This window comes from Pteronotus mesoamericanus, unplaced genomic scaffold (assembly GCF_021234165.1).
Source record: "Pteronotus mesoamericanus isolate MK-2021 breed Mesoamerican mustached bat unplaced genomic scaffold, CSHL_Meso_final contig_438, whole genome shotgun sequence".
NCBI lineage: Eukaryota > Metazoa > Chordata > Mammalia > Chiroptera > Mormoopidae > Pteronotus > Pteronotus mesoamericanus.
In genome coordinates, this window is record NW_026555165.1 from 328,854 (window position 1) to 350,784 (window position 21,931).

General features: G+C 51.2%; 1 protein-coding gene across 2 annotated transcripts in view; it reads right to left on the reverse strand.

Annotated features, from left to right (window-relative positions):
• NTRK3 (neurotrophic receptor tyrosine kinase 3) overlaps window positions 1-21,931 on the reverse strand; it is a 258,426-nt gene that overhangs the window by 71,456 nt on the left and 165,039 nt on the right. The window contains exons 13-14 of one of the 2 annotated variants that reach the window (XM_054577573.1): window positions 9,704-9,838; window positions 8,001-8,285 (exon numbers count right to left, since the gene is read on the reverse strand). The exons of the other annotated variant lie outside the window; for it this stretch is intronic. Coding sequence (XP_054433548.1) covers window positions 8,167-8,285; window positions 9,704-9,838 — 254 coding nt within the window. The 3' untranslated portion in view covers window positions 8,001-8,166. Of the gene's footprint in view, window positions 1-8,000; window positions 8,286-9,703; window positions 9,839-21,931 lie in introns of those variants that run through there. 2 annotated transcript variants of the gene reach the window in all.

Below are 21,931 nucleotides of genomic sequence, written 5' to 3' on the forward strand. Positions count from 1 at the left end.
CATGAGAGTAAAAGGAAGCACTGCTGCAGCCAACAGAAGGGTGGGGCACTTGATTCCCATATCATTTATCTAAAAACTAGAGCAAGAGCGAGAGGTTTCTCTGTAAGCTGGGGGTTTCAATTTAAGAGAGACCTGTACTACATTAACGGAAGCCTTGCTCAGAAAACTTTTCAATTCACGTGGGACAAAAGTTAGTCAAGCAGTTAACCCAATAAAATTATTAAGGTGGCCAAAGACATCATCCTGAAAATGTGCAAGGGGGTTATTCTGGTCTTCTAAACGACCAGATAGGCCATTTGGTATTAAAGATACCAGGCGGCAATTGTCTGTTACAGCAGCAAGAAATGTCAAACTGACAGCCTTAAAGACAGAACGATTCCGCAAGTCATTCAGACGTGGACTCTGGATTTAAATTCTCCCAGGAGGGACATTCTCAGACTACGTCCCCTATTGGTGGTGTCTTCCCGCTCCTCACAGACTCAAGTTCTCAGTGGCCGGCGCTGCGTCTGGCTCCCTCTGAAGTGAAAGGCTTCGGTCCAGAGCTGCGGCCCTCAGGCGGGAGCAGCCGGAGAGACTGTGGATCCTGGTGGTGGCCTCCTGGCCAGCCTGAGCTTTCAGAGACTGATGGCTCATGGCATGACAAACACTGTGCTGAGATTTCTTCTCAGGCTCTCTGTCACATGAGTTTTCTCCCAGGATTAACACCAAAGGATCGCTGACACTTTGATGTATATATGAGACATTGGCTGGATTTAGTGAGCGGCTATCCTGTATTCTGGAATTTTCCCTCTCTCTACAACTGTTTGTTGGAGGGCCCTGGACACAGACTTTAGGACTCGTTACTCTTGACTTAGGCAGCAGGAGGGCAGCTCTGGGAGACCGCTTGCCTGGCCAGTGCTGAGCAGGACCGGAATGAGAGGGCCATGCAGACCCAGGGTTCCCCTGGGTCATGGAGTCTAACCCATCAGCTTCGAACTCCCTGTGCCGCGCGCTCCCGGCATGCTCGAGAACCTGGCCATGGGAAGTAAACGCTTCCCTGGGTCTGTGCAGCTGAGAAGAGCCACGGCGCATCCTCTGCGCACAGACGCCCGTCCTGTAACTGCACGGCTCCCCCTGAGAGCTCCATCTGGGGGTCAAGACTGCATGATGTCTGCCCCAAGGCCGCTGCGATGAATTCTAAAATAATACAAGGACTAAAAGAGCCCAACGCTAGTGTGAGCTTCCGAATATGAAAGTTGGTGGCCTTTCAGAGCTCCGTAAAAGCAGTATCTGGGCCACACTGACAGCAACGAAGTCCCTTTTACTGGGACAGGTCCTTGCCCTTCTCACTGCAGGAAGAACATGGGGTAGGAGAGGGGAAGCCATGTCTTCTTGAGGGAAATAGGCCAATTGCTCCATTGAGGCCCCCAAAGGCAGAACCAGGCCTCCCTTTGCTGCCATGGTAACAGCTTATGGGTGGCAGAAACAGAGAGAAAAGGAGAACCACAAAGTCAGGCTGTGTGTCACTGTTAGCCACCAAGGCCTCCAGTGTTCCTCACCAATGTCAGGCATGATGGGGTTTTCTGAGCTGACATGATGCTCTGTCCTTCAAACTCTGACGAAGTCACAGGCCAAGGACCACAACCCTGGATCTCGTACCTCTGGGGAGAGGCCTTGCTTCTTTGTTGTCCAAGCCTCTCTGCGGCTGAGTAAGGAGTTCTGACCCGGCCTCCAAACCCTCGGCATCATCTGACGTCACTCTCAGACAGCGGTAAAGGGAGAACTGCTGGCTCTCTTTGCCTCTCAGAAAAGCTAAACTCCTTTCCTCTTGTCTCATGCCACGTCGCCTCTCTCCGCCCTCAGCCAGATCAAGGTCAGCTTCATCTACATCAGAGGGGCCTGGAGCAGCCCATTTGCTAAGGGCCATGGGGCAATGCCACGACCCAGAGACACCCAGGGCCGCCTCTGGGACCGTGGAGGAAGCTCACGCATCTCCTATTTTCTAGGCTTAAGTTTCACCAAAGCCCTCAGCCAGGATCTCTCTACAGCTCTGGTTGTTCTCTGGGAATTTGGTGATTCTGTCTTTCCTCTCTAGGCCAAATTGCTCCAAATTCCTTCCCAAACGGGGCTTGCATGGGCCTGGTCACGACTTGGGCCAGAGGCCTCTGACGCAGATTCTGAGCCACCAGCATCCTCCGTGTCCCTGTAGGACCCAAGCCTGTCAGAGAGCCCCCCGCCCCGTGGGCACCAGCACACCCTGTCAGAGGCTAGCCCCTGGGGCGCCCTCATTCCCCGCCCATGCGTGAGCTAGACATTCACAGCCACCTCCAAGTTAAGGGGTGAGGGAGATCAACCCACTCAGGGACACACCTGATGGTCCGTGACAGGAGAGCCGGACCTGATGGAAAGGGACAAAAGGCAGACAGGCCTTAGACCTCATTGCCTTGAGCAAGAGCTTTAATCCCGAGGGGAGGATGCGGTCACTTGAGGAAAGATTTACCTATCAAGGAGGAGGAATTAGGATTAAAATCGTACCCAAATGGGCCTCAGAATCCTGATGGAATTTCTCCATCACCCCAAAAGCAGACAAGGGACTTTATCTCTTACCAGCATGTGTCCTTCAACTCACTTTTGGGTTCAAGTGGGATTGAAGAAAAGAGGCTTATTGAGCTCTGGGAATGCACTGTCAAACCTAGGCTGATTTCTTGGGAGGTGGGAGGTGCAGGGGCGGTAACAAGGTTTCTAAAGGCAACTGCTAAGTCAGAGCTATCCAAGGAAAGCGAGGCCGTCGGCAGCTTCTCCCGTGCTCCCAGCCCGAGCGTGGGGACGCAGCGGGTGCGTGGGGCGAGGGGGCAGCAGAGCTCTAGGCTCGCTGCACAGTCCAGGCTCCCCATCACGTCATCCTCCTTGGTGCCCTGTCACCCCTGCTTCTGTCACCCTGAAGAGCTTTCCCTCCGTCCCTCCCCGGGAGCCTAAGAGCCAGGGTTGCCGTCCCTGCCTCTCCCTCACTTTACTGTCCCTTTAGTCACCCTGGCAGCCACACAGGAGCTCAGACAGGAAGCCTGAAAGGACTAAGCCCTCTGCCTCCTCAAGTCCGGCGTCACACGGGAAGCCTCCAACGAAGCCGCCCCGCCTGGACCTGCCCCGCCCTGCGCTGTCCCCTCGGCATCGCACCCTCCCTTGCCCCGCACGACTGTTTCTGAGATGCTTCTGCTCCCCTCATGCCTGGCCTTGACCTTCAGGGACTGGGCTGAGCCAGGGGAGGTGCGGTGCACAGTGCTGAGGTCACCCCTGCGGCAGGGAGGCAGTGACGATGTGGCTGCTGGGAGCTTGGCTGCATAAAACTATTCCCACACAAGAAGGGACAGACGAGGCAGCCCAGAGGCCACTTCCAAATTATACGGGCTTGGCATGTGCTGCTTCTCCCCCGGGGGAGAAGCATGAGGCTGATCTTAGGGACACCAGGGGGCCTCTGGGGTGAGCTGAAGAAAGTTCAAGCGGGCGTGGAAGTCACTCCCTTCCCGACCGAAGCTGCTCCCTCCTGCCCTGCCTGTCATCCTGAGAATCAGTTACGCCTCCTCCCACAAGTCCTCCTCAACAGCGCCACCAGGTTTGGGAATCTCACCAGCTGAAAACCAGGTGATTAACCTTAGGTCTAAGGCCAACCGCATTCTCAGGCCCCCGGGGCCCCTGAATGCTGGGAAGGGTGAAGAAAGAAAGAACGCTGCAGCCAGCCTTTCCTGGGATGTCTTTAAAATCACCATTTAGTGATTGCAAGAGGAATTTAAGGATGGCATCTAGCCCCCGAGACCCCCGGACCCCTGACAGACTTTATCTCGAGAGTGAGGGTGGGGGTCTAGGATTCTGGAGCCCCCCCGGTCAGCAGAGTGGCCCAGAGCACTCTCAAGTCCAGGAGGCCTGGGGTCAGTCCTGTTAGCAGGGCACAGCTACTTCAGCTACTCGCTGACTCTCTGAGCCTCAGCCTCCTCGTGGGGACAATATGGCTGCCTCTGAGGAGGCGCTTCAGAAGTTCAACATCAAGGTTAGTTGGTACAATGCGCCACAGAGAGCCTGTGCTTTGGAGCTTGGCAACCACTTCCAGGACCTGGTCACAGAACCCCAGCAGGACACTCAGGTCCTCTGCAGACTGTGCCCCCGAAAGGCCCACACCTGAGTTCATCACTGGCCTACACCTTCTCAACGGCACAGCGAGGCCCCCAGCTTCCCCACTTCAGGGACCGGGGCTCAGAGCCAGTGCCCCTCACCCCCTTCCTCCAAAATGAAGATGCAGAGAGCACAGGGCAAGAACATCAGGTTCATGGCCTGTGTCTGCTGTGAACCTCTGACCCAAAATCCCCTAGGGCCCACGATGTAAGGTGAAGTCCAACAAAGCCACTGGGACAGAAATCCTGTGGGTGAGATTCCAACGCCCGAAGGCCAGGGAGCCGCAGGTCTCGCTGGTCCGCTGAGCCTCCCCGCACGAAGCCGCCAACCTCCCGGGCTGAGTTCTGCTCTCCAGGCCCCCCGGGGCTGGCCTGGACTGCCCTGGAGCCTCTCGCATGGGGTAGATGCCACACAACTTCAGGACCCAACAGGAAAACACAGAAAACAGAGTCCTGCACAACACTGAGCAGTGTTCTCCAGTCTCAGCCCTGCCCTAGCTCTGTCCAGCTGCTGCCACTGTCTCCTCTGCTGCTGCTTCGGGCCCTCTTGACTCTGCTCACGTCTGTCTTCTCACCGGCAGCATAAGGCCTTGCCTTCTACTTTAGAGGCGAAGTAAAAACCAGCAGACAAGAACTTTTTCCTTCCTTTCCTCCAAACATCTAAAGCCCTGTTTTTTCCTCTTCCTCCCTGCTACACAGGAGAGCTCTCCCTCCACACGGCTGACGCCAGCCCCTCCTCCTGAGCCCAGGGTGCCCCCTCCCACGTCCTCAGGGACCGTGCAGTTCCTGATCCCCACTCCCAGGCACTGGCAGGCTCTCATGTCGGAACAAAACAAAGGCTCTCTCCTGCTAATAGAGAAACACGCCCTTGAACCCATGCAGCCCAGGGGTCCCAGAGACAGTCACCATCCCTGTTCCAACCCTGGAGCCACCGAGAACAGGAGAGTGCAGAGCTGGGCGGCCCCCTCCCGGGGTCACTCTGGAGGAGAGAGGTGTCCATGGGAGTTGGGGGGAGGGGGGCTCAACCAAACTAGATTTAAACAGGAGATTAAGTCGAGTAAGGAGAGAAGTACCAGCCCAGCCTGATCAGTTCCCTGTTTGACTTCACCTTGTACTCACCCACCTTACTTTGCTGCCTCACCTCTCCTTGCTAAGTCAGCAGGCTCATACAAGGCCTGCCGGGGCCTAGTGAGGGGCCCACGTCCTCCAGGAACCCGTCCCCAGCCCCTGACCTCCAATCTTGCTCCAGATCTCCCACATCCGGAGTCCCTGCCTCCTAGAAGGAAGATACTGTAAGTTACAGAAGGCACGCCAACCTTTCTAGCTGGGACAGGTGCTGGGAGCCTAGAGGATCAGGGATGCCCAGCCAGCATTTTGTTTCCAGGAGGGCCCTGGGACTCCTTTACCTCCCTGCCCCCCAGCAGCCCACACTAGACCCGCCGGAAGAGTTTGGTCCCCCTGTGAGTGTGTGTGTATGGGGGCGGGGGATGAGGTATAAATGATCAGCAGGCTGCCCCGTAAAAGCCTGGAACCTCAACTTCCTCTGGGCAAGGCCACCTCCCCAAGATCCACAGGGAGGAGACAAAACCATTCCCATCCCACTGGTTTGCTGGTGCGTCAAAGACAAAGGGCCCCTCGCGCCCCCTCGAAGTACCCCCTACACATCAGCCCTGAAGAAAGGCTCTGCGTAAACCCTGGCTGCCAGTACCGCACAACAGTTCCCCAGACACCGAGGGGGCAAGAGTCTCCGTCGCCTGAGCAGTGTCTGGGGGAGTCGGGTGTGAAGTCTGCTTCTGCCTTTTGTGCTGTGTGACCCCGAGTGAGCCATTCAACCTCTCTGTGCCTCTAATTCCTTAGTAAGATGAGGAGACACTTCACTGCATGACCTTCACCTATCTGAAGGTGTCTCCACGGAAGCAACCAATGAAACAGGTTGTAAACGCCTGTGCCAACAGGACTTGAACTACGAAACCTCTTTAGAAGATTAACAGTGAAACGGGGGGCAGGGAGGGGAATATGGGCAGCTTAGAACTTCTGTATCTTCAATATTCTTTGCAAAATTGCCAAATAAGAGATCTGATCCAGTCATTTCATTAGAAAATAAAGTGTTTATTAAGAAACTATACACTGAACACTCCTATAAGTCTCTGTGGAAACACAGCGCCCCGTTGTCACAGCACAAGGTGAGGAGGATGGCAGAGTGAAGATGCTGGGTGGATGGAGCCTGGGCGGCTGGGAATGAGGTAATGATTACAATAATTAAAAACATCACCCTCAGGCTTACTCCTTAAAGCCACACTCAGGAGGAGGCCCTGGCCCAAAGGGCTGGCAGGACACAGTGGGGCGCAGCCTGCCGTGAAGCGGTGGGGGCAGGATGGCGGGGAGCTGGGAGGGGCCGGACAAGCACACACCTCAAGGCCCTGGAGCGACCCCGAGTCCCCGTGTGATACTCCAGACACTCAGGTGCCTGGGAGGCCACCCCAGATACTGGGCAAGAACTTGGAAAGCTTCGCGTTTTTAAACCCCATGGGAGCATCTGCAGAATCAGGCTGGGCACCTGGCGTGAAGAGCCCCCATCCACAGGACCCAGGACATAAAACCCTAAGTAGGGATCTCAGCCCCCGGGCAAAGGCAGAGAACCAGTGATCTAGTGCTGTGCATGGCCACCCAAAACTCACTGGGTTAGAACCACCGCCACTGCACCCTCAGAGCTCCCAGGGAGGCCCCCTGCTCAGGCTCTCCACCACCGAGGGGGCAGGCCGCCCGTGCTGACTCCCCGCAACGGAGGCGCTGTGGGCAGGGGCCGCTGGGCCCACCCCACAGTCCACTCAGCCAGTGTGGCAGCAACTCTGGGAGAGGTTCAGGCCCTAAAACTGTGCCTTTCTTATCAGAGCAGGGGACAGTCACCCCTTCCCTCTCCCCAACTGAAACTGGGGGGAAGAGCCCCCACTTTGGGAGAGGGTGGCCACAGAGTAAGGCATGAGTCAGAGCAAGCAAGGTAAGCGCACACAGTGACCAGAGAACCGGAGGGCACTTCCACTGGCGCCATGAGAGGGGCTGGAGGAGGCCAAGGTTTACTTCTCTTCCCCTTCAGTTCCTCTTGGCCTTGAAATGGCGATTCCACTGGATTCCGAAAGTTCTCAGAGTCAAGAACAAGTGAGAGTGGGGAAGGAACCAATCCCGGGATCATGGACTACCAGAAGGGCCTTGGTCCCTGGTTCCCCGGTCCCTTGCGGTCCTAGCAGGGTAGCCAATTCACAGGCAAGACCGCCTGCAGCCAAAGTGTGTCCCAACGGCCAGCCTAGGGGCCTAGGAGGAGTCCTGGAGAAACCCCCTCTCCAGGGAGTTTTCTAATGCCACACTCACTGCGAGCCGCTCCAGAGAGAAGAGGAAGTGGGGAAAACTGTGTCCAAAAAAGTGTATGGTGTTCTCCACCAAAAAAAACAAAGTATAGAAAATGATTGGTTTCCATTCTTTCCTCTGAGACCTAATCTGGTGCCAGCGTGTGGGCCGGGCTCCCCCTCCTCTCACCGCACCGGCTCCGCCTCTGCTCAGACGCTCTTCCCCGCTGGAGGCTGCGAGGGCCGCGGAGACTAAGAGTTGCGCCGGGGGGCCCCACGCTTGCGAGCAGGGCAGTGGGGCCGGCGCGCGGCCGGGCTTCATCAGGCTTTCTTGTGGTGGTTGGGTTGTTTTTGTAAAGCAAGAGAATGGCTAGTATGTTTAAAAGATGGTTCCTGGTGCACAGGTTTTTAATTCTCTTTATTGGCTCTAAAGATGGTGGCAGGAGCCGCCTCGGAGGCCAGACAAAAAGGAGCACAGTGATGACTGGAGGGAAAGGGCGCCCCTGCCGGCGGGGGGTGGGAAGACACCCGTCTTGGTGGCGTTAAAGGGTGTGGGCACCGGTGGCTCATGCAGGTTCTACTTAGCATCCCCAGATCCAAAGAACAACGCCTAGAGCTTCCAACCTCTCAGAGGGCCCAGCCTACCCAGGTGACATCAAAACAGGGAGGCTCAAAAGGAGTTTTTAAAAGCCATGACGTCCTTTGCTGAAATAAACATTGACATCCTCAACATAGATGCCATGGTTAAGAGGCTTGGAATGTCCAGGAAGGCTTATTGGATTCAACATAATTTCTCTGAAACCTATAAAAAACAAAAACAAAAAAAAAACAGAAAAACAGAAAAAAGCAAAATAAAGTAAAAACCAAATCCCCCAAAGAAGATCAAAACTAGGAGGGGAAACAGAGAGGGAGCTTGAAAGGGGGAAGAACTGCAGATATGCACACAGATATACTGGAAATAGCTAAATGAACTGTCAGCAAAAGGATAGGAGGAGGAAATTAACTTAAAACCAAGCATGGGCAGAGAAATTGGAAACACTCCTTTTTGCTGCTGCCTCCACTGAACTGAGGAAAGGAAGTGAGCAAAACATCCCGGGCCTGGCCTTGACTGGCAGGGGGAAGAGCGGGGGCGGCCTCATCTCAGTGGGAAGGGCCCCTGAAGGCGAGCGGACGGTAGGTGGGGACTGGACGTAACTGCTCGGGTGGCCGGGGGCTGTGAGGTGGGAGAACGTTCTCAGAGCTCACATTCTGACGGGGCACTGGACCATCTCTAATCCGAGAAGCTGGCATCGCACAGACCACCCCTGGCCACGCCGGGAAGGGGGGCGGCTCTGCACTTCCAAGCCCACCTGCCCTTTCTCACTGACTCTCCCGTCTCCTTTGACCAGCTCAGCAGCAGGGTTAGGAGACGACAACTCAGCCCTCAGCCTTCTCGCAAGGTCAGGTCTTACAGGGGACAGGCAGCCTCAGGCAGGGAGGACGGCTCAGCTCCTTGCTGGCCGCACGGCCATGGACTGCAGGGGGGGGCCAGGGGTGGGCGTTCCTCACTGCATCTCCCAAAGGAGGTTTTTCAGTCAACGTCAGGTCAAAATAATGTTGGTAAAATAATGTCCGTTAAGAGCGGGTGAGTACGTGTGTGTACGGACAAAATCAGGGCCAGCCTGTCACTGCAGAAGAGCCGCATGCGGGCCTGGGGAGGGCACCACGGGCTGCCAGGCTCGGGGAGACGGCAGCGGGGGGAGAGATGGAATTGGTTGCACTGGCCCTTCCCCTCCTCCTCGTCCAAATAGAGCTCAGTCGCCTGGGCTGCTGGGGGCCCTCCCTCTGCGGGTAGCAGGGTCAGATTCGTGATGCTGGAGGGAACTTCTACACCATCATGTTTAGAGGGAGGATCAGTTTCAAAGTGGGACGTGTCTGTGACAACTTCCCTGTGGGGACCAGGGCAAAGGGCTCTCTTGGGTCTGGGCAGCCACTGTTCCTCTCCAGGCTGTGGTCCCTCTCTTGCCTCTCAGACACTGCTCACCTAGGTCCTCCGAAGCGCCCTCCCCTGGAAGAGTCCTCTAACCCACGGGGTGTTAGTGCCGATCCCACCTGGGCAGCCAGTCCTCCCCTAGTCCTCTGGGACAAATGGAGGCCTAATGAGGTCTTGAGATCTTAAGAATCAACACTGGTAGGGGGAGGGATCTGTTCTACATTCAAAAGTCAAAGGAGATAACTCACCATGTGACCTTGGGTAAGACATTTCCCCACTCTGGACCTCAGGTTCCTCATATATATAGTGAGTTGATGGGACTAGATGGTCTCTATTGTCCTTCAAGTTTAATATCCCATGATTGTCTATGTTTGAAAAGACCCCTGGTAGAAGAGGCAGACATGTGGGAATTAATGGTCAGTATTGAGCCCCAAGTGCAAAAACACAGGGAAGTAGTTTTCTTAAGCGCAACCGCCAGAAAGAAAACCAGGTGTTCCCCGCTCCTGCACTCACACTGTTTTGCCTGCAGGGGCGCCTGGTTTACTTCAGGCGTACAATCTAGACACCTTACCCTTTCAGTTTGGCGCAGCAGCATTAAAGGACTGTACAAGGGAGCCGGAGAAGGAGGACGCGCCATCGCCATGGACTCTGCCAGCCCCTTTCCCTAACGTCCTTATCCCCGACCCCCTTCTGGGCCCAGGGTCCCCTGAACTTGTACCCATGACCGCTGTTCTGAGTGGTTCCCTGGGCTGGAAAGATGGCTCCTATGACTTGGGTGGTGATCCTACGGGTCTCAAGACCCTCCTGCTGGCACCTTCTCTGCCGCAGAAGAGATTCAGCTAACCTCCCAGAGGAAAACAACCATACAAGGGCGAGAGAGGAGAAGATGAGAGGGATATTCAGCCCCTTAAAATCTTTCTTGCCTTAGTTAGGACAGAAACACTCAGAGCAACAAATGCTGTTGGCTCACTGGAGACCCAAGGACTACAACTCCTGCGAAAAACACCATTACAGTTTGAGAGTGAAATCCTTGGAGGCCACGCAGCATCCATGGGCCCCGGACGGCTCCATGTCGGACCCACTACAGGCAGGGGCCAAGCCTGTCTAAGCCTCTGCCAAGGTCCCTGACGCTGCCTCCACGAACACAAGCCTTTTCCCATCTGAGCCGGGATCTGAAGTTTGTTTTCTCTGGAACTCTTTCCCAGGTGGAGCCTTTCCAAGATTCTAACACTGGAGCCTGATAGCATAAGAGGCAGTGCTCCAAGATCCTCCTCCCTTCTCCCTCCTCCTCACAACAGCCCCGGAGCAGAAGGAGAAAGCATCTGCTGGGGGGAGGGCAGGAGAGACCAGGACCACCATGGACACTGACCAGGGAAGGGACAGATGGGTGACGGTAAGGCCAGAGAGGAACAAGCACACCTCTGAAGAAGACCTTGCCCGCCCACAGCCATGGACCCTCACATCTAACCTTTCCCTCCATCTGCCGACAGCCACCCCCAGTCCCCCAGCACAACATCACATGTCAGCCTTCCGTAATGCAGAGCAGAGCCTGGTCTTCAGGGACTGTATAGGTGTGTGTTTCCCAAGAAGCAAGCCAGAGACTGTGGGACCATTTTGGGGAAAGGAGGGGAGCTGTGAAGACAGGCTAGGGGGGAAGGGTGCTGAGCACCCCGAGGGCTGAATGAGAGGCTTTGAAGCCAATTCCACTGAATCAATAGCAGGTTAAGTCTTCAAGGGTAAGTCCTTTAAAATGCACTGCAGCAAAAGGAGGACAGAAGTGGCCTAGACTTACAAACCGCCCTGTTTTCCTGGCCCTCTCCCCCTCTCCGGGCCTGTGCCCCGGCCCACTCCCACACTCCGGCCCTGGGAGTCTAGAACCGTCAGCGTTCCAGCTCCTGCCTGTGAGAAGAACCTCCCCGAATCCTCTGCCCACAGGCTCCTCATCTGACTTGGGAGCCTCAAGGCCTGCCTTTCTGCCTCTGCTTCTTCCTTTTGTTATCTGACATGATAATTTTATTACCTAACTCCATAAAGTGGTTTAGGTTATGGCCTTGATAAAAGGCCCAATACCAAATGGAGCTCTCTATTGGATTATTTTCCAACATTTCCTCTTCAAATGTATTTGTCTGTCATCCCAAAGTTCCTACTCACGGTAATGCTTAGCGCTTACATAGCAATGACTATGAGAAGAGCACTTTATACCCAAGAGTGGGTTGAAATACACAGGAGTCCTGGCACTGAGGTCATGGGTAGCTTAGTGATGGGGAAGCGAAGGCACAGAAAAATTCAGAGCCTTGTCCAGGCAGAGAGCAGGAAACGGCAACATGACAGGTGTTGGCGCGGGAGCCTGCTCTGCACCCCGCCCCAGTCAGAGGCATTCCGGCCTCAGCCTCCCCACCTTCCCCGAAGGGGTAAGAAGGGGACACGTCTGAACCATGCTGCAGGTAGACATGGGCTGAACAAGGGAGCCCCGGCGATGCCCAGATATGACAGCCCCACATCAGGTGGCCGGGGTGGGCATCTCCGACCACCCAGGAATCCAAGTACCACAGCCTTCAGTCGATTCAATATCCCCCAGTATCTTTAAAAGGATATTATTAACTCCATTTTACATGTGGGAAAACACCCAACTTCACGTTGTGGCAGAGTATGATCGCAAATCAAGCTCTTTATAACCCAAAGCCCTTATAATAAACAATTTTGCAATATCGCTTCCTTTTGTTGAAAATCAATATCCAGGAAAAAGAGGCTGAAAGAGAGGTCACGGCAGCAGTGGTGCGGACGCCCTCCAGGGGGAGCAGGCTTGGCCTGCAGGGCACGGCCTCGCCAGCGGCCTCCCCAGCTGCGGAGATGCGCGCCCTGCGCCTGGCTCGCCCTCCGCCCTCCGCCCTCCGCCCTCTGCCGGCAGGTGCCCAGGCTCACCTCCCCGGGCCGCTCCCTGTCCTGCCCTGGCTGGCCTGCCACACCCACCACTCTCACAAGCACACTCTGCATGTGTTGGGGACTCTATACAGACACTGAGTCCTTTATTTTGATGTTGCTCCTGGGGGTTCAGCTTAGGAAGGACGAAAAATAAACGTCATTCAGGAGACAGAACAATGGGTTTGGAGAGAAGAGCAGTTATTGAGGACACAGTCACACCCGCAGCAAGAGTGTAGAGTATCTGAGAAACAGCTGAGTACTGAGGCACAGTGCTGGGACTCTCCCCAGCACCCTCCCCAGGCCACTATGTGAACAAGAAAGAGGCACAATGGATTACAGTGACGAAAAGCTCCCTCACCGACAGGCATTTTGCTCTATGCAGTGCCCCCAAAGGGCATGGGAAGGCCCCATGGAGTCCCAGTGGTCCCTGGAATATGGCTATGGTTGCTTTGCTTGTACCTTTGCCTCCTGGTGCGGCTATTGCTTTTTCCAATCAAGTTCTCTCTTCTCCTGCCATCAGATTCAACAGAAGGCTAGTGACACAGACCCAGGTGGGTGAGACCCAACTGCCTAGGCTTATTAGCCACAAACTAACTTACTTAAAACTCTCAGATCTTTCCCTCTGTTGTTCTGAGGTTGCATGCGAATTTAACCTATGGGCCATATCTGGCTCTAACTTGTGACTTTTTTCAACTTAATTTTTTCAAATTTTTTTATTTAGTTGCGAACATTTAAAACTTGTAAAAAATCACATTTAAAATATCCCCATTCTAGCTTCCCTTGGAAATCCAAGAGTCCTGGCAATGCTCAGCCAGCATTTCTGCACAGTAATAATCGGCTGAGCAAAGTGGTGACCACTCGATTTAGTTCCCAACAAGAGAGCGTGCTGGAGACCACTTCCAGTGCTGCTCTTGGGGGAGAAAGTGGTACTCGGATCATCAGCTGGCAGTGCCTTCCACACTCCTTGACACATACAAAGCACATGACCTAAGGCTGTTACATGCCAGCGAGCAGGACTTCATGGGGCATGATCTGACCCAAAGTATCCCCACAGCCTTACCAGAACATGCTACAGAGAGTTCGAGAGGATACTGAAATGAACTTAGAACTGAAATATCCCTCCTAATATCATCATGGTTAAGGGTGCTGACCTGGGGCCCTCGAACTTCACTACATAGCACCTCTTCCTGTGAAGTTGACTCAGCGCTGCTGGGAAAATAAAGGATGAGATTCCCCTGTCTCATGTGCCTAGTCTGGTTCCAGCTGGGTGCAGACGCTCAGAGGGAGGGGCTCATGGAATCCTGCCCATGGGAAGTCACAGTGGGAGGGCATCATGCCTGGGCGAGATAAGAGGTCATGGAACACTGAGATTCTCAGACAAAAGCAAAAGGTTGGTCCCTGAAGGATCCTGAAGGCTCTCACGACTCTCCGTGACGGGTACGCCACGGCCTCCACTCAAACGGAGCAGGCTGCATGGGGGCTCTGCACTTGGCGCCAGTAAGACCACCCCACCAGTAAGCTGGCCTTGGCTCAAAGGAGTCAGCCCTAAGAGAGTGCCATTCCTCCCACTCCATGACATGGGTGAAGTCACCTCTGAGAATCAAAATACTCCCTAAGCTGTGGGATAAAATCAGTCACGTGACGAAACCTGTTTCCCACTCTCAAAAGAAGTATTGTAAATATTTCAAGGGACTTAAAATCTTAAGTAAATCACCCTAAAACCTTAGGTATATCACCTAACTTTTCAGAGCCACAATCGTCCCTTCCATAAAATGAGTATTTCACTATCTATGTCACAACTGCTATTGTGATTAAAAAACTAAAAAGCGCATCGGGTCAGTGCCCAGCACACGAAACACACTTGATGAGTTAACACGTTTTGGCTTATGCTTCCTCATTACCCACCTCAAGTGTAGGGCCACTGCTTTGGGACTTTGCAACATATTCCCCCAGTTCCAGTCCCTAGGTTAGCCCACCAGACACACCATTGTCAAAGTACACGACTGAGACATCACACTCACCAACCTACCCTGCTTTTCAGAAGCCACCAGAGATTGGAAGTGCCTTTCATGAATCGAATAGGCTGCCATCCTGACTGGTCACCCACTCCTCCCCTATTCACTGTCTCTGGTTCAAATGGACTCTAAGCAGACCATGTCTTACACTTTTTAGCATCTGTCCTCACTTCCAATCTTCTCACTTACTTTTCCCATCCAATTCCCATTAACCCTTCAATAACCAGCTCGTCTCACTCTGCATAAGTCACTTAGCAGTTAATTGTGAATTTCTATGAGATATTTCTTCCCCTGTGATCTGGAACTACCTTAAATATACCGACTACAGTGACACTTTTCCTTTCTTTCTCTCAATGAGCTCTTTCTAAAAAGCCTAACAACAGCACCTATAAGCAGCTGCATGTGCTTGGGCAGCGGGCTCAGCACTGCGATGGACTCGCTGCCCGGCCCTCACGGCACCCTACGACCTGAGCGCCGTTACACTCCCGGTTTGTGGACGAGGAGACAGCGGGGCAGAGAGGCTCCGCGATCCACGCCGGGCTGCCCTGCTAATGAGCTGCACAGGCAGGAGCGAACCCAGGCTTTCCCACTCCGGCTCCCTGTGCCTCTCCCTCCGCCACACCGACACCCAGGCTGGAAGCATGTCCCACAGCTCTTCGTATTTTCCACCTGATGGACCAGGATTTTTGTGAAAAGAAAGCCTGTTTTTCAGAACCATGTGACATGTCTTGCATGTGTGTGTGAGTCTGTATAACAATGTGCCATGTTATTTTGGGTTCTACTCTAGTATCTTGGCATTTGAGAAGCATTCTTTTTCTAAAAACTTTAAATAAGAATTATGTTAGCTTCAAATTAACTCTGTGAGGTAAGGAAAGAAAAAATTATTCTCTTAATGGCAGTGCGTCCTACTCCCGACTTGACCACGGGCCATCCAGACGCAGTCCTCAAGTCTGCCTGTTCCCCAGGGCGCCCGCTTTCCTCAGGGCCATTGCCGCAGCGTTTAGGATCCAATGAGAAAAAGGCAAAGGCCAGGATCTAACAGGAAATGAAATCAGCAGAGTTTGAATCCTCGGGTAGTATCAATTCTAAGCAGATTACCTTCGAACAGGACATGGCTAATAGATAGCTGGCACATTCTCAATTTATAGCCCTAAGAATACTACAAACCTATGAGTTGCTTGTCTGGCCCCAAATTCCTATGATTAGTGATGATGATGAAGCTACTGAAGATGACGATGAAGAGAAGGCAGAGAAGAAGGGCCCCACCATAATACAGATGGAGCAGTAGCTCTTAACCCTTCCTGGGTTCCTTCATTTGATGAAAGCATACACATACACACACGGACACACAAAACAGATGCCCTCATTCGGGGCAGGAGAGCGTCTCAGTATACTAGCTGAAGACCCAGGTGAAGAGCATAGATGTGTGCTGCACAGGTCCCAAAGCATCAGCACTTTGCAAAGACAGGCACTGTGACAGTCACCAACAAATGCAGACTCGAGTCCTCACCTCCTCTGTGCTCCACATTCCAAATTACTGACACTGGCTGAGAGCCTCCTATGTTAATGGGCACTGTGGTCACTGCTGGACAAAGGGAGAAGGAAAACCAAGATGAGCAACACACAATTGTCGCCCTAGAGAAGCTTAAAACCCAGTGCCAAGAATGTGAGGTATATACCTTTCTAAGCTTACCTAGCAAAAAGTTTGCAAATACCCGAGTATCAATCTTCTGGAAACCAAAAAAGTGGCGGGGGCGGGGGGGAGAATTTAAAATTAACTGGGATCCTCAAACAAATAATACAGGAGCTACTACAATGAGTGTCCAGAGAGAAGTACCGCCCAAAGGTAGGGGCGTTCAGTGTGGGGAGTGACCACACCTCAGGGGGAAAAGGGGAGGGGAAGGTGGTCACTAGGCAGAAACGCATGGGGGGCACTGCAAAGGCAGGAGTAGCATGGACAAAGCATCATAAACGGGGGTTGTTATGAGCTGAGTTGTACCCCCCAAAAGACAGCCCCAATACTTCAGAATGTGATTGTAGTTGGAAACAATATCTTAGCAGATGATCAACTAAGGTACGTTCATTAGGGTAAACCCCTAATTCAATATGACTGCGTCCTTATAAAAAGGGGAGATTAGGACACCCAGATACACAGAGAGCCATGCGATCGCGCAGGCAGAGACTGGGGTGACCCGTCTACAAGGAGCGCCCACGGTTGCGGACGGGGAGCTAGGAGAGTGCCGCGGAAATGACCCTTCACTAGAGTCCCCAAGAGACCACAGCCCTGCTGACACCTTGACCTTGGATTTCTGACCTCCAGAACCGAGACGAAGAATTTCTGTTCTAAACCACCATGCATGTCTGTGGTACTTGGTTACAGTAGCCCTGGGAAACTAAAACAGGAATAGTTCCCCAGGAAAGCGAAGAGTCTCTCTTGGCTGGAACATGAAGCAGGAGAGAAATGGGGATGGGCTCAGCAGGAGAGTTAGGAAAACAGTGCCAGGGACCACCTGTGAGTGATCTCATAAAACCTGGACATTACCAACCACATGCCAGCAGTGGAGTCGCACTGGGAATTTAGAAGCAGGAACTGGCATGAACTGATGGAGAGACAGATGAAGACTGATACAGAGGATGATAGATGGGTAAGTGAAAACAGATGATGGATCAATAGATATGGCATGGACGGATATACAGATATAAAAGACTTAGACTAAATGATGTATCAAGTAATGACAATGGCCTTTCTACTTAATGTGAAAAAAATCAATTCCTAAATGTTGAACTCTGTTTCCCACTTTCAGTTTTCCATGTAAACTCTTCGAACCACCTCCTATTACACCACATTGAGGGGTGTATTCACTTTTAACCCAAGTCTTCCCTTGATGGCAAGAAACAGAAACTAGGGAAGCTTCAATACCCATTATGCCAACCCAGGGCAGTGGAGATCCCACCAGGGCACTCTCCTGCGCTGCAATCATGTTAATTAAAGGCCCCCAGAAGAGTGGAGACAACAAGGTCGAATGAGGTTTGTGCTGGACTTCAATGATTTACTGCCTCCTGTGATCAGGCTCCCAAACGCCTGGGAAGAAAAGCCTGGGCGGCGGTGGGAAGGGAAGGGCTCTGCTGGATGCCGACGCCGACCTGCAAGGCCCAGATGGACGGGGGTGGACAGGGATGAGGGAGGGCACTACCATCAATCTGCAACAGCTGAGTTCCCCAAAGGCTCCCCAACTCCGGGCAGCCCCCAGAGTAACACACAGCCCTGGCTGGTGCTTCTGAAAGCTGCTCTCCCTCGCCCACCACCTCCTTCGTGAAGAGGTTTTGGGCGTGAAACCACTGAGGATATTTTTTGGGCGTGTTTACTTCTGAGGATATTTTAACCGACACTCCTAAGAGGTGTGCCACTGGCTCTATTTTCAGGACGCTGGTTGAGTATAATTCTGCAACCCACACTCTGCTCTTTACGAAGTGCTGTGGGAGTAGCTTCTGTTAGGCCACAGCATTTGGAAAACTTATTCTTTTTCCAAACAAGAGCCTGTAACCCACGATGTTTACCTTTGTGCTCTGGCCCCAGCCAAATCTGCAGGCCCCCTCTAGCAGTGCACACTTAATAGACTAATCTTGGCACTAGTTTTATCTCCTGATACTGATTCCCCCTACTTCCAGATACTGTCTCCCCTTCATTCCAATGGTTGCATTGCCTGTATGTATTTTTGCAAACACTTTCTGCAATGAGATCAGATATCACTAAACAAGTAACATTTAGACGTCTTCCTTTTTCCCATATAAATTTCATTTCCTATGCACTGAGCCATGTAGATATTGCCCTGGGAGAGCTAAAGGGGGCCCCATCCCACAAAGCTTCTGTGGGTAGGGCCTTGATGAGGAGCTGAGGGCACCTCCAAGACCATATCGGTGAGGCTTGGGATAAACTCGTAGAATTCTAAATGAGATGAGGAGTATGGCAGTGGGAGAGACAGAGGCTTGCTGGTGAATACAAATGACCCGTATCAGGGGAGGGGGAGATTTTTATATTGTATTACAATAAGATTCTATATAACTAGACAAATTCCCAACATTCCCTATAACACCCTATTTATTTCAAAATTGGAATGCTGACTTTATCAGCTCGTGACCCCCAGACTTGGGGATTCTGAGTGTGCAGAGCTCAAACTTCTTGGTGTTATGATGGTTATATCCAAGGCATGTGTGAGGCATACATGCTGTCTGTTGCCCCGGACAGAGGAATCCAGGAGTCCTGCATGGAAGCCACAGGACTCAGGTGCAGGTAAGAACTAAGTCAGTGGGTATGAACTCGTATGGTCATCCTCACAGTTAAAAAGTTATAGTCTGTACGTGCTAGTTGGTAACCAGCCAATGCGTTAAGTCCCCAGACTCTCAACACTACTGAGGCAGCCAGCCCCTCGCCACCCCCCGCACAAAGCTCCTCAGCCCAGCAACAAGGGCCCCAGGCAAGGTCTGGCACAGGCATTTGTCCAACTGGGCAGTGTACACAGAGCTTGTTTTTTTAAAAATAGTTTTTAAAAACTGGGGTGTAAGTCACTATTTTAAAATGTACAAGTCCGTGGTTTTTTAGTGCAACTATCACCCCATGTAACTCCTGACTGTTTTCATTATTTTCCCACAAACAAACAATCCATACCCATTAGCAGTCACCTACCCCACCCCTCTCCCTCTGCAGCCACAGCCACTGCTACTCTACTTTTTGTCCTGTTCTGGACAAAACATATAGGCGGGATCACAGGATATATAGCTTTTTGTGTCTGGTCTTTCACTTACATAATAGTATTTCCAACATTGATCACGTTGTAGCATATATCAATCCTGCATTCCTTTTTATCGTTCAGTAATATTCCACTATACATATACACCGCATTTTTAACCCTTTTTTCAGCTGATGGACTTTTGCACCGTTTCCTCTTTTTAGCTGTTATGAATGATCTTATTATGAACATTAATGTACACGTTTTTGTACATAGATGTGCTTTCAATTCTCTTGAGTACATACCTAGATGTGGAACTGTTGGGTCATATGGCAACTGTGTGTAAAGTTTTGAGGAAATGACCAACTGTTTTCCAAAGGGGCTGCACCATTTTACCTTCCCACCTGCAATGTGTCAAAGTTCTAATTTCTCCAGATCCTCATCAGCACCAGTTGTTGTCCAACGTTTAGACTGTAGCCATCTTTGTGGTTATGAAGTGATAGCTCAATGTGGTTCTGCACTTTCCTGATGGTTAATGATGCTGAGTTTCTTTTCACATTCTTACTGGCCATTCTTTGGAAAAACATCCCACTCATTTGCCTATTTTTCAATCAGGTTGTCTTCGCACTCAGTTGTAAGTGTTCTCTATAAATCCTGGATATAAACTTTCTTATTAAATATATGATTTGCAAATATTTTTCCCATCCTGTGCTGTCTTCTCACTTTCATGATGGTGTCCTTTTATGCACAAAAGTTTCACATTTTGATGCTCTTAAGGGTGCTCTCTCTCTATATACATATTTTTTCTTTTGTTGCTCATGCTTTTGGTGTCATATCTAAGAAACCATTACATAATCCAAGGCTACAGAGATTTGCACCTATGTTATCTTCTAACAGTTTAATAGTTTTAATTCTTACATTTACTTCTGGGATACATTTTGAGTTAGTGTTTGTAGATGGTGCATAATAGGAGGTCCAATTTTATTCTTTTGCATGTCCCAACTACATCTGTTGAAAAGGCTACATTATCCCCATCAAACTGTCTTGCAACCTTGTTGAAAATCAATTGACTATAAATGTAAGTGTTTATTTTTTGGACTCTCAATTCTATTCCATTGATTTATATGTCTACCTTTATGCCAAGTACCACACTATCTTGATTACTCTAGCTTTGTAACAAGTTTTATTACTGAGAAGTTTGGTTTCCCCAGGTTTGTTCTTCTTTTTCAATATTGTTCTATTCTGAGTCCTTTAAATTTCCATATAAATTTTAGGGTTAGTGTGTCAATTTCTGTGAAAAATGCAGTCTGGATTTTTGATAGAGACTGTGTTGAATCTGTAGATCAACGTGAGGGTAATGCCATCTTAATATTAAGGCTTCCAATCCATAAACGTGTGCCAGTTGTTAAATAAAGATAATATTTAACAAAATATAAAGTTAAAAGTATATATATTTATGCACTGATGTAATGGTTCAAGGTAGGCTGTAGCCTCCCACTATTACAAGTATTCACAAAGGCGGGCGATACTTGTGGCCGGGCGCATTGCAGGAAAAGGGATTTCCTCTCTATGAAGGATACTGTTCCTTTCAAAGTGAAAATCTAGGAGCTGGGCTATTTTCTTCATTCCTTGAGCTATAAAGCACTCGTGATCATACAGGAGAAACTGTACTGCCATAAAATCTCAAAGTACAGACATAAAAGTCCTGTCAAAGAGGGATAATGAAAGACCTTGCTCAAGACATTTCCACCAGCACCTGACTCTGCCCTCACAGAAATGGTGACTCTGTTCATGGTGTTCAAGTGCCCCAATCCCGTCCCTCCTGATGGAGGCTGCCAGGAATTAGGAGGAGGATAGGGGAGCTCTATCCTTCATGTACCACCAAATACGTACTGCCACTTAAGGAAGCTTTGGTATCTCTGCTTTAACACTTAGAATTTTCTTTTTAATCCTGGAGTAGCAAAGTACAGCCACAGACAAAGCGGTGTACAGTTTCACTGTCAACCTCACACTGAAATGGAGAGAAGCAGTTATTAAAAACTAAGACTCAACAGAAATCCTGAGAGGTTATGTAAACACACACTACCACCACCACCAAAGGAAGAGCAAGACTCTTAAGAATTAAAATACCCAAGTCCTAAAAAAAAAAAAAAGAAAGAAAGAAAAAAAAGAAAACAAACCTCCCAGGTGAACCTCAGCCTACACTGCAATCGGGGTATATTTAAAAAGCAAACAAAATCAGACTCCCCAGACAAAGAGAAGAGTAAGGAAGCCTGGAAAGGCCAGCAAAGAAGTCCAAATCAGACACTCAGTCCCAAACACTGAAGTGGCAAAACTCTGCAAGGCCAGAGAGAAGGCGTTAAATCTATCACAGGCAGCATGCCAGCACGTGAATCCTAGTTCCACACTATACACACAAAGCAAAAGTATGCGTAGGGTGGGAAGGGGGCAAGGGGCAAGGGAGATAAAAATCACTGAATTATTTGACCAATTCTTTACTAAGGCAACCAAACGTTACCCACCCTCTGGTCTTTTGAAGCTGGCAGCTATGGAGCACAAAGTGGTCTGGATCTAACCACAACCAGATGGAGATGAACTCGGAAGTCCAGCCGTGGCCCCCTACAGGCTGTGAGGCGATGCTATGACCGGAGGACCTGCTGACGAAACTGCTCACGCTGCCCTGGCAGAGAGCCCAGGCCCCACAGGGAAGAAGCTATAGGCCAGTGTGCCTCAGAGCTCCCTGGAGAAAAGTCTTAACTGGCACGTCCTGAGGGATTAGTTTATACCAGTTACTATTCTGGGCACCTGCCAG